Source organism: Manacus candei, unplaced genomic scaffold (assembly GCF_025592945.1).
Source record: "Manacus candei isolate 608988 ecotype Guabito, Panama unplaced genomic scaffold, ASM2559294v1 h1tg000113l, whole genome shotgun sequence".
NCBI lineage: Eukaryota > Metazoa > Chordata > Aves > Passeriformes > Pipridae > Manacus > Manacus candei.
This window is the reverse complement of record NW_026138161.1, coordinates 3051759-3065368: the sequence shown is the minus strand read 5'-3', so window position 1 is coordinate 3065368 and position 13610 is coordinate 3051759. Positions and strand designations below refer to the sequence as shown.

Genomic DNA, 13610 nt, shown 5'->3' with positions numbered 1-13610 from the left:
TTAAGGTAGGGTACGAATTCAAAGTGCAATCGTACTTTGAAAATGGTTTAACGTAAACAGAACCAGACTCTTTGTTGTAGAATGAGACATGGAGTTAATCAGGAAAGTCCTGTGTAGACAAGCCCTTGCAGTTGAGGCTACTGGAGAGGTATTGTCAGAGCCGATGGTTTTCAACCTCTTCATCTGCAGACCTGGAAACATCTTACAGCGAAGCTGCAGACATTGGTAGCACATTAAAATCTGCTGATAATTGATCTGCTTTCCTTAGTTGGCTCACATGGATATCTACAAGTATTCCAATGGTTCACTAGTGAGCTACACATCAGAACTCGAGAAGTACTGGTTTAAACTAACTACAGCTGATGTACCTCCCCCTGACACTTGGTCTTAATTTCATACTTGTGCAGTAACTCAAGTAGTCTCGCTACTGATGGCACTAAATGAGATCTTACTGTTCGTTTATGCAAGTGCAGACACATTTCACCCCTCTGCAAGGATGCTACAAAAGATGCTCAATAAAGCCTTATTCTTTCCAATCAGTGGCATTTGCTGTCACGTGTGTTAAATTATAATATGATTGACCTAAAAATATGAAGTTTTGTCACTGCCAACTACTTTTCATGCACTTACTTCAAAGAAGCTTACATTCACTTGTCAAAGCACGCTGGATAAAGAAATTAAGACTAACACAACATAATATTCACTGAAACAAAAACAAGTACCAGTGTTCTTTTTACCTACTACTCTCATTAACTAATGTTTCTCATTTCCCCCTTTAGTAATTCATAGATGTCTCATACAAAAATAACTTGTGCAATTTTCCAGAGTTGGATTCAAAGCATATGGCAGAGCCAGAAGCAGATACGCCTAGATTCCTTAATTCCTTTTCTTAAATCTGTGCTCTAATTGCAGAGAACACCATTTCTCTCAAAGGAAATTATGTTCCCTCTGTATTTAACTCCCTAATGCTGTCTTTTCAAAAACTTCATGTTTCTTTCCTTTCACCCATATAAAAGAATTATGCTGCACTTCAACTGTAATTCCCAGTTAACACAGCAGCAATCAGATCAGTCAGATCAAAAATTAGTCTTATCCAGGATCCTACCTCTGACAAGATGCCCAAGGAAGAATATATTGTTAAAACACTCTCAGATTCCTGCAATTTGCAGCTCAGGGAGTCCCTGAGCTAGCAGCAGTATGTTTCCATTTAAGATTAATACTATATACTGACATATCAGACTTGACAAGCTGAAGGAAATGAGACAAACTTTGCAGCAAAAAATGGCATCTCCTTTCAGTGCACTACTGCTTCGAAAAAAATGAACTGCAAATAAATGTATTACTTGGTAACATATTTCCTACTACTGGAACCTTTTGAAGATTCAACAGAAGACTTACTTGTTTGAACAGGTAACTCAAAAATCTGTTTACTCCCTAAACAGCATAATTTTTAACTGTCAAAATAGAAAAGAATGTTTTATGTTTATAAAAAAGCAGACGGAAGTTCCAGAGAATATTTCAGGCAGCTGGGTACATTCATGTTGCTATTAACTTATATAAAAAAATCTGAATGCAAAATAATATGTTAATATTATTGTAGCACTGCCCTGCTTTGCTTTATTCATCTTCAAAGTTTTCATGACATCAGTGATATCGGCCTCACTTCCCTCTACACATATTTTCATCTTCATGACATCTCCAAGACAGCTGAATTGTAAGGCACAGAAACAGTGGTTGCTCATGGTCATAAAAGAAAGCAGTAGCAGATTTCTGATTTGAAATAGGAAATTCCTTCTTCACTGATGGTTTGAACCCTGATCATGAAGTACATTTTGCACCCATTACAAAGGTCATGATAAGTTAAAATCTACAGCAGCCTTGAATATTACTTTAGAATGACTGAGAAAACTCAAAGATATAATAATTTAATTCCCTTAACAGTGAATGAAAACATTGTGCATTAGTATGAACTTAAAGGGAGCATTTTTCATGTGTAACTTCAAAATGAATTATTCTAAACCTTAAATCAACAGAGGTAATGTGATGCTCAGGCATTGGCCTACTCTGAAGTGTGGAAGGAATGTGAAGCTCAGAAAAGAGCAAATAGTTCCAATTTACCACTACTGACTGCATGGTTCAGTCAATATGCACGGAGTTTTTGAGGGTTATCCCACATCACTGAAACACATGCCCAGCCACCATTCCACAGGTTCAAAACACAAACTCACTCACATACATACACACTGGGAGAATCACTGACAATTGATTCTAGTCTGGTGGCAAATTTCTAAAAGTTACTGGGCAGAATGCACAGATATGTTTATACAACGCAAGGAAACAGCGGCAAGAGCTCCCTTGCCAGAACCACCCTCAGAAACAAAGGTATAGGAGTCTGGGTGAGATCCACAAAGGCTTTGATATGTGAGCTCTGCACAAAAGTTTCTGTAGCAGCTCAAGGTATTATTCCCCCAGAGAGATGCTTCCCCCCAGCTCATGCTCTGCCTCCCCTTTGAAGGGTACTGTCCCTAGCACAGAGGTCACCAAAAAGAATACACAAAGGCAATTCACTTCGTTCTGTGTAAAGCTCAGTGGTTTGGCTTAGAGGGCTGATGGAGGTGGGTTTGAACTGGAACAGCAGAGCAAGAGCTGGAGCAAACCTATTCTCTGCTGATTCTCAAGGGGTAAGAATCACTAGCATGGGGAAAAACTGCATGCAGTAACTTCTTAAATTACTACAAGATCCACCATAGCTCTGTCAAAACCCCCTGCAAGGGTCCAAATACAACATGCAGAACAACTGAAATCCCTGCTCAGGTGCAGATTAAGAAGAATACATTGAATCCAATTTCCCATTTGGATACTTAATGCCACCCAAAATCCTAACAGCTCTCCTTAACTGTGGGTCTACTTTATGACTTGGAGTCTCTGCAGAATTCTTAAACTTGGTTTTTGTTTTTTTTCTAATATACAGGCCAGTGCCTGGCCAGCATATACAAAAGAGAGCTGAAGATTTACACACAACTGTGTTTCCCAGCAGTGAGCACACTCTCCTGTGATGTGGGAAGCAATATTAATTGAAGTGAGATCTTGCAGGCTGACTCTACCACATCCCAGGGAAATGCCCTAGCCCTTGGGCATTGAGCTAATCTCTCATTAGCCATCCCTCTGGTCTCTTGAATAAATTATTTATGAAAAGCAAAAAACTTCAATAGGAAAAAGTGAAAAGAAATTTACCATGGAGTTCCTGGTAAAAAAGCCAATTCTTCAGAAGGCGATGTATGTTTAAAAAAAAAAAAAAAGCCAATTTAGATAACAAATCAACTTGCACTTTGGAGGCAAGTACACATTAAAGCTAGCCAGATGCTGCCCTGTATGGAGGAAAAATGAATTCTCTCAGTACCAAGTAGAACAAAAATACATACATAGGGTTCTTCCTGACAGAACAAAGAAGATATTCCTCAGGCTGAGGTACCTCATCCATGTCTCAACCCCAGGCTACCTCACCTTAAAGAACATGGCTTATTTGACCAAGGGCCTCACCTGGAGCAGGGCTGACAGCTGAAAATCCCAACTAGAAAGTGAATTCCCTTTTGAGGTACTGTCATATGCCTATTTTGAAGAACACAGTTTGAAGAACATAGGGCCCTCTACATTGGCCCTAACCAAATCTGACAACAGTTTGTTGAATTCCACAGCTCCTTGGCTGCACTTCCATTTCTAGCTTTACACTATACAAAAGCAGAACAAATAATTTCAGTAAGTGACTAGTACCCTGATGTGTCCAACAAGGCTATTCCCCATAGCTTGGATGCCCCAACACCAAGCTGCACAGTGCCTCCATCTGTATGGTTCAAAACCTAGAATTCCTTCAGAAGGGTGTACATCCACTTTTATGCTCCATAGGAAAAATTCAGAGCTCATCACTTTCATTTAAAATACCAGTGGGCAGAGAAAGAGGACAATGAAAAAATATGAAAAAAATCTCATATGAAAAAATCTCAATATGAAAAAATCTCATATGAAAAAATCTCATGACCCTCTATGGGACAGGCTGATCCACTGTGGGCAGAAATTGCTGTAACTTCAGGAACTGTCATGACTTACAACAATCCTCACTACTGCTATGTAGCCAGAATCTGCTACAACAGAGGGGAACTTTGGGCTCAAGCACAAACCTACAAGGACACTGCTGGAGTTTTCTGTTACGTGATAGTAACTGCCTGACTTGATTCTGTGTATATACAACCCTGTTCCTGTGTGTGTTTGAACAATCATGTGCCCAAGGAAAACACTCAGCTGGCCAAAACACTAATCCAATCCTTGGGCCTGCAATTGTAAATGTGTAAAGTGCCTCTGAGCACAGGCAGATGACCATTGGAGTCTGTGGCTCCTCCCTTCTTCTGTGATCATCTTCTTCAGATGTGTAACCTGTGTTGGTTTACAATATTTACTGAGCATTTTGTTTAGATTTCAGCCCCCAAATGAATCCCTTTCTGATGTCTTGCAGATTTCGAGTGGTTTGTAAACCTGCTAGAACAGTGGTTTACAACTCAGTGGGGTGCAGGTTGAATGGATAAAATCAGATTAGCAGGATAAACTGTGATATAAATCATCTATCTAAATTTATCTAAATTTATGTCTAACTGCTGAAGACTTAACTGTCTTAGCTCTAGCAATGGGATTCAAATTATCTCCACATAAGTAGCATAGTTTTGACATGAAATGCCTATAAATCTATGCTGTAACTTAAGCATTCATGAATACTTAATCATATGTTGTATCAAAAAATTCTTTCAATTTCCTATTCGTACAGAAAAGCAGTAGTTATGAAAAACCAAATGCATAAAAAACCCTCTTACTATATGTTCGTCCTCGGACATAGGATTTATGTTAAAATATCAATGCTTATTTTAGGAGCATACCTGTTTGAAAATAGATTTCAAATTCTCAGTCTTCAAGGTCCAGATTATCCTTCATTAATATGACATGAACACAAAAAAATGCATCAAGGAATCTCCCCTGGAGTACAGTGCATGTAGGGATGTGGGGGACATGTTACAACTTCACAAAAAGTACCTGTAAGACCACTCCAAACCTTCCAATGATGCCCCATATTGCATAATGTGTCCAAACTAGTTCAGTTTTCGCAGTGTAACAAATGTTTTGCAATAATAAACAAATTATTTATGTTTTCTGCATTTAGTTATTTAGAAAGACTTTTTTTATTAGATTTGGGTTAAGATCAGTGAGCAAGTTCAGGGAATTCATGGAAGGGCGAAACTAATGTTACTATAAGATACAGCACCAATTAGAAAGTGGGAAGAAGGAAAGTTTCTTTTCTTTTTCCAGCTAGTGAATTAAAAAATGTTGGACAAGGAGAAGCCCTACTCACCATAAAACCATTAAGATCAAGGGCTAGATTTTGGAAATAACTGTCAGTTTTAGAAGAGTGGTGGAATTTTTAAAAGAGCGGATCAGGCATCTAACTCTCTTAGATATTAGACACTTGACTGTTTAATGGGGTTTTCAGCAGACCTAAATCCTTTTGAAACAATTAGTTAAATAATTGAAAATATTTTGTATTTCCGCTGGTTAGCAAGTCAGTTTTTAAATGCAAAATGAGTTTTTAATAAACACAGGGCCTGTCTCTCAGGTCAGGTGCAGTCAGTCGTGCTCACATTGAGCTTATGCTCTCAGTAGGCTGGACACAAGCCAGACTCTGTACAGATGCCATGGAAACTACATTGTCAAGTTCATTTTAAGACAGTGCTGCGGCCAAAAGAAACAATCTCTGCCCTCAACAGGCCCCAAACACTCATCCCTAACCACTACATTACCACCTCCCCTCTGCCAGCATAATGAACTGAATCACTGATCTTGTTTAGGTTAAAACTAACTTCCTTTTTTTTGGCCAGATTAGGTTTGATCCTGGTCCAGCTCACTCTGTTGCTGCACAAACACTTGTGCAAGGAGAGGAAGCAGCAAGAAGGGCAAGTCTACTTCATTTGGTGGCAATGCTGGTCTCTGTCAAAGCACATGACCGAACAAATCCTTATTCCTTCTTTACAATACTCATCACGTTTAAGGTACATCTATTCAATTAAATGCAATTTTGTAATTCTGTTTTGTACATTTTAATTAAATAGCATTTTTCATGTAAATCGAGTATGACTCAGAAACGAAAATGAAATTAAGCAGTAAAGCCTGTCACTTGTAAACTAAGATAGCAAAAATTCAGACCATGAAAGAATGTTCTTAGGTTTACTTCTGATACCTAAAAAGAAATAATTAATTCTGTGTAAAGCTCTCAGCTGTTCACAAATTACTTTAGTTATTCCGACTAAGGAGAACTTTCTTTATGAAAATAATATACAAAAAGTATTTTTAAAAGGTAAAAAATCAGGTCATCTGCTTTGGTGCAATCTATTTGAACCCTTGCTTTTCCTTTTCTGTACCGTATCTCACTGTTGGACTTAAACACACTTCCTCCATATACATTCCTGTTCTGCCTTTCCAACTGAGGTGTCCAGAAACTAAGCAAAGAAAGAATAAGAGATGTGTTTTGCAGCATGTATTTCTAGGGCTGTCCAAATTTTTATGCATTTCCCCTTCCACCCCTCTGCCTGGGTAAAAGCTCATCCTGGACCAGTCAGCCAGAGAAACAACTGGTTTTGTGCAGGTCCGAGGAAAGCGTCCAAGAAACATGTAGCGCTTTGCACTCCAAGAAGCAACCTTCCTTTCACACCTTGCATTTCCGGCGCTGTTGGAGGTACCAGTTCTCTGTGATCCTGTGTGACTCACGCTGATATAAACATGATAAAGGACAGGAGTTCCTCTCCTGCTTCCCAACTGCAGGTGCTGCGGCTGGGCTGGTAGAGCAGTGGAGTAATTCACAGAATCACAGAATTGTTAGCACTGGAAAGGACCTCTGGAGACCACCCAGTCCAAGGCAGAAACACAGGAACACATCCAGGTGGGTTTGGAATGTCTCCAGAGAGGGAGACTCCATGACCTCCCTGGGCAGGCTGTTCCACTGCTCTGTCACCCTCAACGTAAAGTTCTTCCTCATGCTGAGATGGAACTTTTTGGCTTTTAGTTTATGGCCATTGCTCCTTGTGCTGTTGCTAGGCACCACCAACAAGAGTCTGGTAGCATCATTTCAGCACCTGTCTCTGAGATATTTATATGAATGAATGAGATCCCCTCTCGGTCTTCTCTAGGCCGAACAGTTCCAGCTCCCCTAGTCTCTCCTTATGAGAGATGCTCCAGACCCTTAAACATTTGTGGATGTCAGCAACGAGCTGGCCAGCAACGGGCTCAGGATGTGAACTATCCGCACCAAGGCAAGGCCCAAAGAGTGAGGTGAACCACAAAACCAGCACGGGGTGAAGACGACAGAGCCAGCCCCAGGTGAGCAGTGGGCACAGGGGGCACCGCACAGCAGTGACCCCACGCTCTACCGGGCTGCCCACCTCCAGCCCCACCTCAGGGCGGGCCGAGGGGGTGCCGGGGGCAGCGCAGCCGCCCCAGGGGCGCCGCGGGAGGAGCGGGGCGGGCGGCGCCATGAGGCGACACCGACACCGCCACCGCCCCAAAATGGCGCAGGCGGGGGGTGAAGGGCACCGGCGGGAGGGGGCGGGGGGAGCCGGCGGCGCCACTCACCTGCCGGTAAGAGAGGCGGAAAGGCCGCAGGTACAGAGAGGAGGTGCAGGGCTGGAGCGCCAGCTCCTCGATGGCCTCCATCCCTGCCGGGGGAGGAGGGGGAGAAGGGGAGGAGGAAGAGGAGGAAGGGGAGGAAGGGGGGAGGCGCGCGCAGCCGCCGGCGGCCGGGCCGGGCAGGGCCGGGAGCGGCCCCGGGGCGCTGACGGGGCTCGGGTGCGGCGCTGTCCTGCCCTTTGGCAGAGCCGGGGTCAGGGAGTGCCGCGTTTCACCCCCAAAACGGGGACACAGGGGCCCTGTCGCCTTTATTCACAGAGCCGTAGAATCGTCAAGGTTGGAAGACACCTTTAGGATCAAGTCCAAGCGTCAACCGAGCCCTGCCACTGTAACCCCTAAAGCACCAAACCACATCGCCCAGCGCCAGGTCCAGACGCCTCTTAAACACCTCCAGGGATGGTGAGCCCATCACCTCCCTGGGCAACCTATCCCAGTGCCTGACCACCCGAACAATGAAAATTTTTTTTCTGATATCTAATCCGAATGTCCCCTGTGTCAGCCTAAGCCCATCTCCTCTCGTCCTTTCACTGCAGGCACGGCAGAAGGGACCGGCCACCACCGCGCTGCAACCTGCCTTCAGGTACTTGCACTGTTCTCCAGAAACACCGATTGGTGATGATGTTTGCTCAGAAGGTTGGCACATACTCTAGGGGTCAGTTATTTCCACATATTACACCAAAATTGATGGGGTGTTCCTGCACTGAACTGAACTGAAACCAGCCTCCAAAGCCTGGATGCCACCTGTGTGCTACCTTTTTTGCCACAAGTTATCCCGATCCTGATTATACATGAGGCTTTGCAGGATGAGCACCTTGCTGTTAAAAGCACAGTCACTTATGCTGGCCTGCGTGGTGCTTTCATGTCAGAATGGGGGTTGTATGAGTGGTGTGGAAAATGCAGGGGTGAGTACAGATTCATTGGTAGCCTGCAGTGCATCACTCGGTGCTTCTCCCAACTTTCCCTTTCAGGGTCAGCTTCCAGTCGTGGCCACACACCCAACGCGTGGTAGAAGAATAAATGCAGCTCAGTTAAATTCTTTTGTCTTTTTTTCAACCAAGTTACAAAATAATTACCCTCTCTCCCTTTACTTCATTTTTGTCTTAAATAAATCACTATTAGATTTAGCAGTCTTCTGATTTTCATAGGAGTTTGATCATTGTTATGCAACATCAGGTTAGATTATCCTTGTTGTTTCAGTGCTTCTAATAATGATTTTCTAGGTTCACGAACAACAGAGCTCACTATTTGTAGTGGTCATTATCTCTCTGATTTGTGGTCACTTTCCGTGCAGATGTTCCTGTGTACAGCTATTTTGGTTGCTGTATAAATCAAATTATTTTGTCAATGTATCGACTGCACTGAGACTAATCTGAAATTTCTTGCATATGTTTCTTTTTTTGTCTTCTAATGTACTTCCACGTCATCACTAAGAAGGTTTATTGTCTTGTCCTGTGGTAGTAAGAATCGCAGCAGTCTGGCTAAAAAGAACAGACCCAGCAATTACAAAACTCACTAAGAAGTAAATGAGGCAGCACTTACATTGCAGAATGCTTACCATCAGTTCTGATAACGCAAGTGGCAAAAAATGTTTGGTGGGGCTGAAAACTGTGGTTTTAAAAGTATGTTTGCAAAGCTATCATAAAAAGTAGGCAAGGAAATGTATTTTATTAGCTGACTTTGAAAATATTTGTATAACTCTGTTTGCATCACTGTATATGTCCATATATTTCTGCTTTTTTCAGAACTATCTTGAGGTCATTCAGAGCTCCTGAGAACTTAAGCTATATTTTTCTAGTAAGTTATTTCAGTCTTCTAAGTCCAATTTAAGTATAAACACAGTTTCCATGCACAGCAGGTTTACAGTATCTCTGTTTGCTTATGTTAAAAGTTACCGGCTACCCAGGTCGGTTCAGCCACTCAGATTGCCCTCTTCAATAAACATTCTGACACCACTTTCAGGTTCTGAGTGTGTGTGTGTTTTGAGGAACGTGTCATACTGTGTGATGGATTGCTTATTCCATTCCTAGCCTTAGGTGGGAAGCTTTTGGGGTTGTGATGTGTCACAGACCTGATCTTGTTAATGTACCTGGAACAGTCGAGTGCATTGTCATGGGAAAACACATTTTGGGGTGCTCTGGTGTTGTCGATTTTTTTGTTGGAAAATCTTCTTTGTGAGTATGCCAGCTGAACTGAGGGTTTAACAGGCTGAGACTGAGGAGCTGACTTAGTGTTCCCATTTTACAGGTGAAATCTGAGTGAGAAAATAAATAGGAAAAATATATCCTGCATAGTGGGACTACCATTCACCACCTGGACCTGAATTTCATTACTGTTCTTCATTAAGGCCTAGCTAACCTGTGCAGCAAGTGCCTTAACATTTGCTAGTCCAAGAACAATCCCAAGAAGGAAATTCCCTTAAGTTCCCACTTATTCAGATGGATACTAGCGAAGGGGGAAAAACTTCTGGATGGGTGAAATGCACTCCTGCTTTCCTGTTCCCTTTCACTGCTTTCGTGGCTTGCCTCTGCTGACTGGAATAGTGATTCCAGCCTAGCTCTAAGTGCACTGGCTTCACAGCAATAATTATGAGATGATACAATGCAGAGATGCTGCTCAGCAGCTCAGCTCAGGGGTTGGGAGAGCTCTGTTTCCACATAAAGTCCCACCAGGGGATGTGCCCACCATGCACACACCACTTTTTCTGGAGTAACTTGATTCCAAAGGAAATGGAGAGACCAGGCATGTTTGCTCAGTCCGAGCGCTGCCTCAGCTTCTCTGTTGGGTGTTACTTCACATCCCTGTGTGTCTGCTCCTTTTTAAAGCAGCAGTACTAGTGGTGTTCCTCCAGAAACTTGGGAAAACAGGCATCCATAATTCCAGAGTGTCCAATGACTCTGTTCATGTCTATTACCTTCAATGAGAAGATTATGATACTTAAGTTTAAGCTCACGTTTAACTGCCTGCAAAATCTCTTGGATTTGATTAGCACCACTCCATTAAGTATCATTTACATTTCTATGATACTGTCCCTAAATTATCAGTTCCCAAACTTCTTATATCCTGGGTTATTCTTGGCTGTCACAGCTTCTTTGCAGAGTGCTATCCAGGTTTACCATTGCACTCCTAATTGAAATAGCTACTGCTGATATCCTTCCACAAACCAACTGCCTCATGCCATCACATCTTCCTTGCTAAGTGACACTGTTAATTTGACTCCCAGAAACCAGGAATGTGTCAGAATGACAGGTTGCATTTCATTACATTAAGTGCATTCCTTTTTCCCCCTTAACAGTGGCTTCTGTGCTGTATGTTGTTTTCTTGCATTTTAAAATAACAGATGTAAGGATGTGAATGCTGCCGTGAGTTATTTCCTCATGAGTTCTTTATTTCCTGGAGCTGCTCGTCTCCTGTTGTAAAATACTAAAATCTAGATGTTTCACCCACACAGGCTCTGAAGGCTCTGAGAATGGTTTGTGTAATAAACAACCTAATAAAGAAAGCAAAAAGCTTAGTAGAACTTTGTTCCTTTCCTGGAAAGGAAGATCAGCAGAGTATGTCAGCAGGCAGAGAGAGAAAAAGGAGAAGTGTCCTGTCTGGAGCTGAAGAGTCTCAAGGGAAGATTCACAGGGATTTCTTACAAGAAATGAAATGTTAACATTAGCTTTAAAAAGGAGTTCTTTCTGCAAGGTAAGGTTCTTTGTTTAACAGACTTCTCTCCAAAGCAGTGTTTGCCCTGTGTTACTTCGTGAGTAACTTTTATTACCAGCAAAGTACCCAAATTTTTTTATTTTTTTTTTTTGCATTGCACTTTTAAAAAAATCCCCTTGAGCTTGAAGTTTCTGCCGACACAGTCCTTCCCTTCCCCTTCCAGTCACACAGTCCTTGGGCATACACTCTGCAGAGGGTCGGGTTGCATCCTCATTAGCAGTTTGTTTTATTGCTGTTTGCTTTGGGACACAACCGGGAACGTTCCCGTCCAGAGCCTGGTGCTACTGCCCTTCTGCTCGCGGTGGCTCCGGGAGCCAAGCACACCCTCCCACCTCCACCTGCATGCAGGTTTACTGCGAGTGGAAAACCAGGAATGTCCCTTGCAGTACTTCCCTCTTCCTGCTGGAGCGTAGTGAGGTGCCTGAGCTGTTGGGTTCATTCATGCACAGTTAGGCAGCACGTTTTCCATAGCGATTTCTGTGTGTGTGAGCATCTGCATGTGCTTTTAATCTCCATCAATCCTTGCCAGGATCACTTTGCTCTTTGACATGCCATGGCTCATGAACAAAAAATCATCAAGTCCTGAGCGTTTCTTATCTCCAGAGGACTCCTCGAGATATTGCAGAGGATCATTACTTTCTTATGTCTTTTGACAGTTGTGAGTTGTTACGGTAGTAGTAACAGTAGTTACTAAGATACTACAAATATGGAAGCCTCAGGAACTAGAGGCACACTGACTTGCAATTCTCAGCTTTCATTTTTAAAAGACAATTTCTAACTCTCATGGCTGCAGAAACAAAAAAGGGCAGGAAATGAAACAATGACAAACCTGTCGTTTGTGAGCTGTTAAGCACAGGTCCTGTGCCAAGGTGATGCCACATATTTGGTAGAAAGGCTTTGCTGTTGGGGTGACAGATAACATGAATGCCCAGCTCTGGGCAGCAGAGGCTGCTGAAGCCAAGGGGCACTGGCTGACCCAGGATCCGGCTGTGTGCCCAGTTCAGCCCATCCAGCTGCAGATGACTTGGGATGCCAGCAAAGCCATTTTCCTCTGCCTGGAAGCTGCTTCCAGAACTTCCTCCTCAGCTCCCATGTGCAGTTTTTGTTAAGATCACATAAGGTGTCAGGAAGGTTGGACACCTTTGCTGCACATGCTTAGAGAGAAAGGTGGGTGGAAGTGTCCAAAATTCAGCATATTTTGTAAACTCATGTTGGAAATCCTTACAGTTGACAGCATGAAATCTTATCCTCTTCATGTGGGTCATCCTTCCATTGCCACAGAGATGTTAGTTTTGAGTGCCTTTCTTGGTATCAGATGCTTGTTCTTTCCATAATGAAGTGGCTGTTGTGAAGTTTGCCTTCTAAGGTTTACCCCTTGGGCTCCTGTGGAAAAGCAAGCCTGAAGCTGCCAATATCTAACTTTTAATTATTATTCAGTTCTGGGGCATAACCACCCTGGTTACATTCATGAAAGTCAGGAATCATGCTTATGCAATTCTTTTGGCATTGTAAATAGAGCCCTAGAGAAATTTGGTTTGATTTTAGTAGTAACTTTTCTGAGCGACGCCTTTTTTTTTTTAATAAATTATTTACATTTCAATTACCAAATATAAAGTTAGAGGTCTGCACTGCAGTACATAACATTATGTTGCAGCAATTTTGTTCACCATCAGTTGGTCCAGAGCTGCTTTAATCCCATGAATAGCCTCAATCTGAAGAAGCTGGAGCAATTATTCATGTATGGATTTGCAGAACTGGGTTTGTAAGGACTGACAGCAGGAGCAAGACAGGCGTGGTATCTATCACTGATGTGCACCACAGTGAGTTAAAGAAATATTTCAGTTTGTTTGCCTTAGATGTTTTCATTAGCTCCTCCTTGTTTTGAGAAACACAAAGTGTGTCTCTCTTAATGAGAGCAACCATCTTGGTCTTTACTTTGTGAAGTTAAGTACTGTCTCCTGACTGTAGTAGGAAACTCACCTGTGTCTAGTAGAGTAGTGTGATTTCTCAGAAGAACTGACATGTATCCATCTGCCTCGTGAAATAAAGGTCTGATAAAAAGCTCTTTTTTTAGTGCATATCATCATTAAAAGCCTTGAACTAAATATGGTAAGAAAAAAAAATTAAACATATTCAGTATAAATATAGATATGTGTATCATGACATGTAAAATTGATCTATCTAAA

At 42.4% G+C, this 13610-nt stretch overlaps 1 protein-coding gene across 1 annotated transcript in view; it reads right to left on the bottom strand.

The window, feature by feature from the left end:
• Positions 1-7829, bottom strand: part of NUDT14 (nudix hydrolase 14) — a 58872-nt gene extending 51043 nt beyond the window's left edge. Inside the window, exon 1 of the mRNA XM_051769950.1 lies at positions 7663-7829. Coding sequence (XP_051625910.1) covers positions 7663-7743 — 81 coding nt within the window. The 5' untranslated portion in view covers positions 7744-7829. The remainder of the gene's footprint in view (positions 1-7662) is intronic.
• Between the last annotated feature and the right edge of the window lie 5781 nt (positions 7830-13610).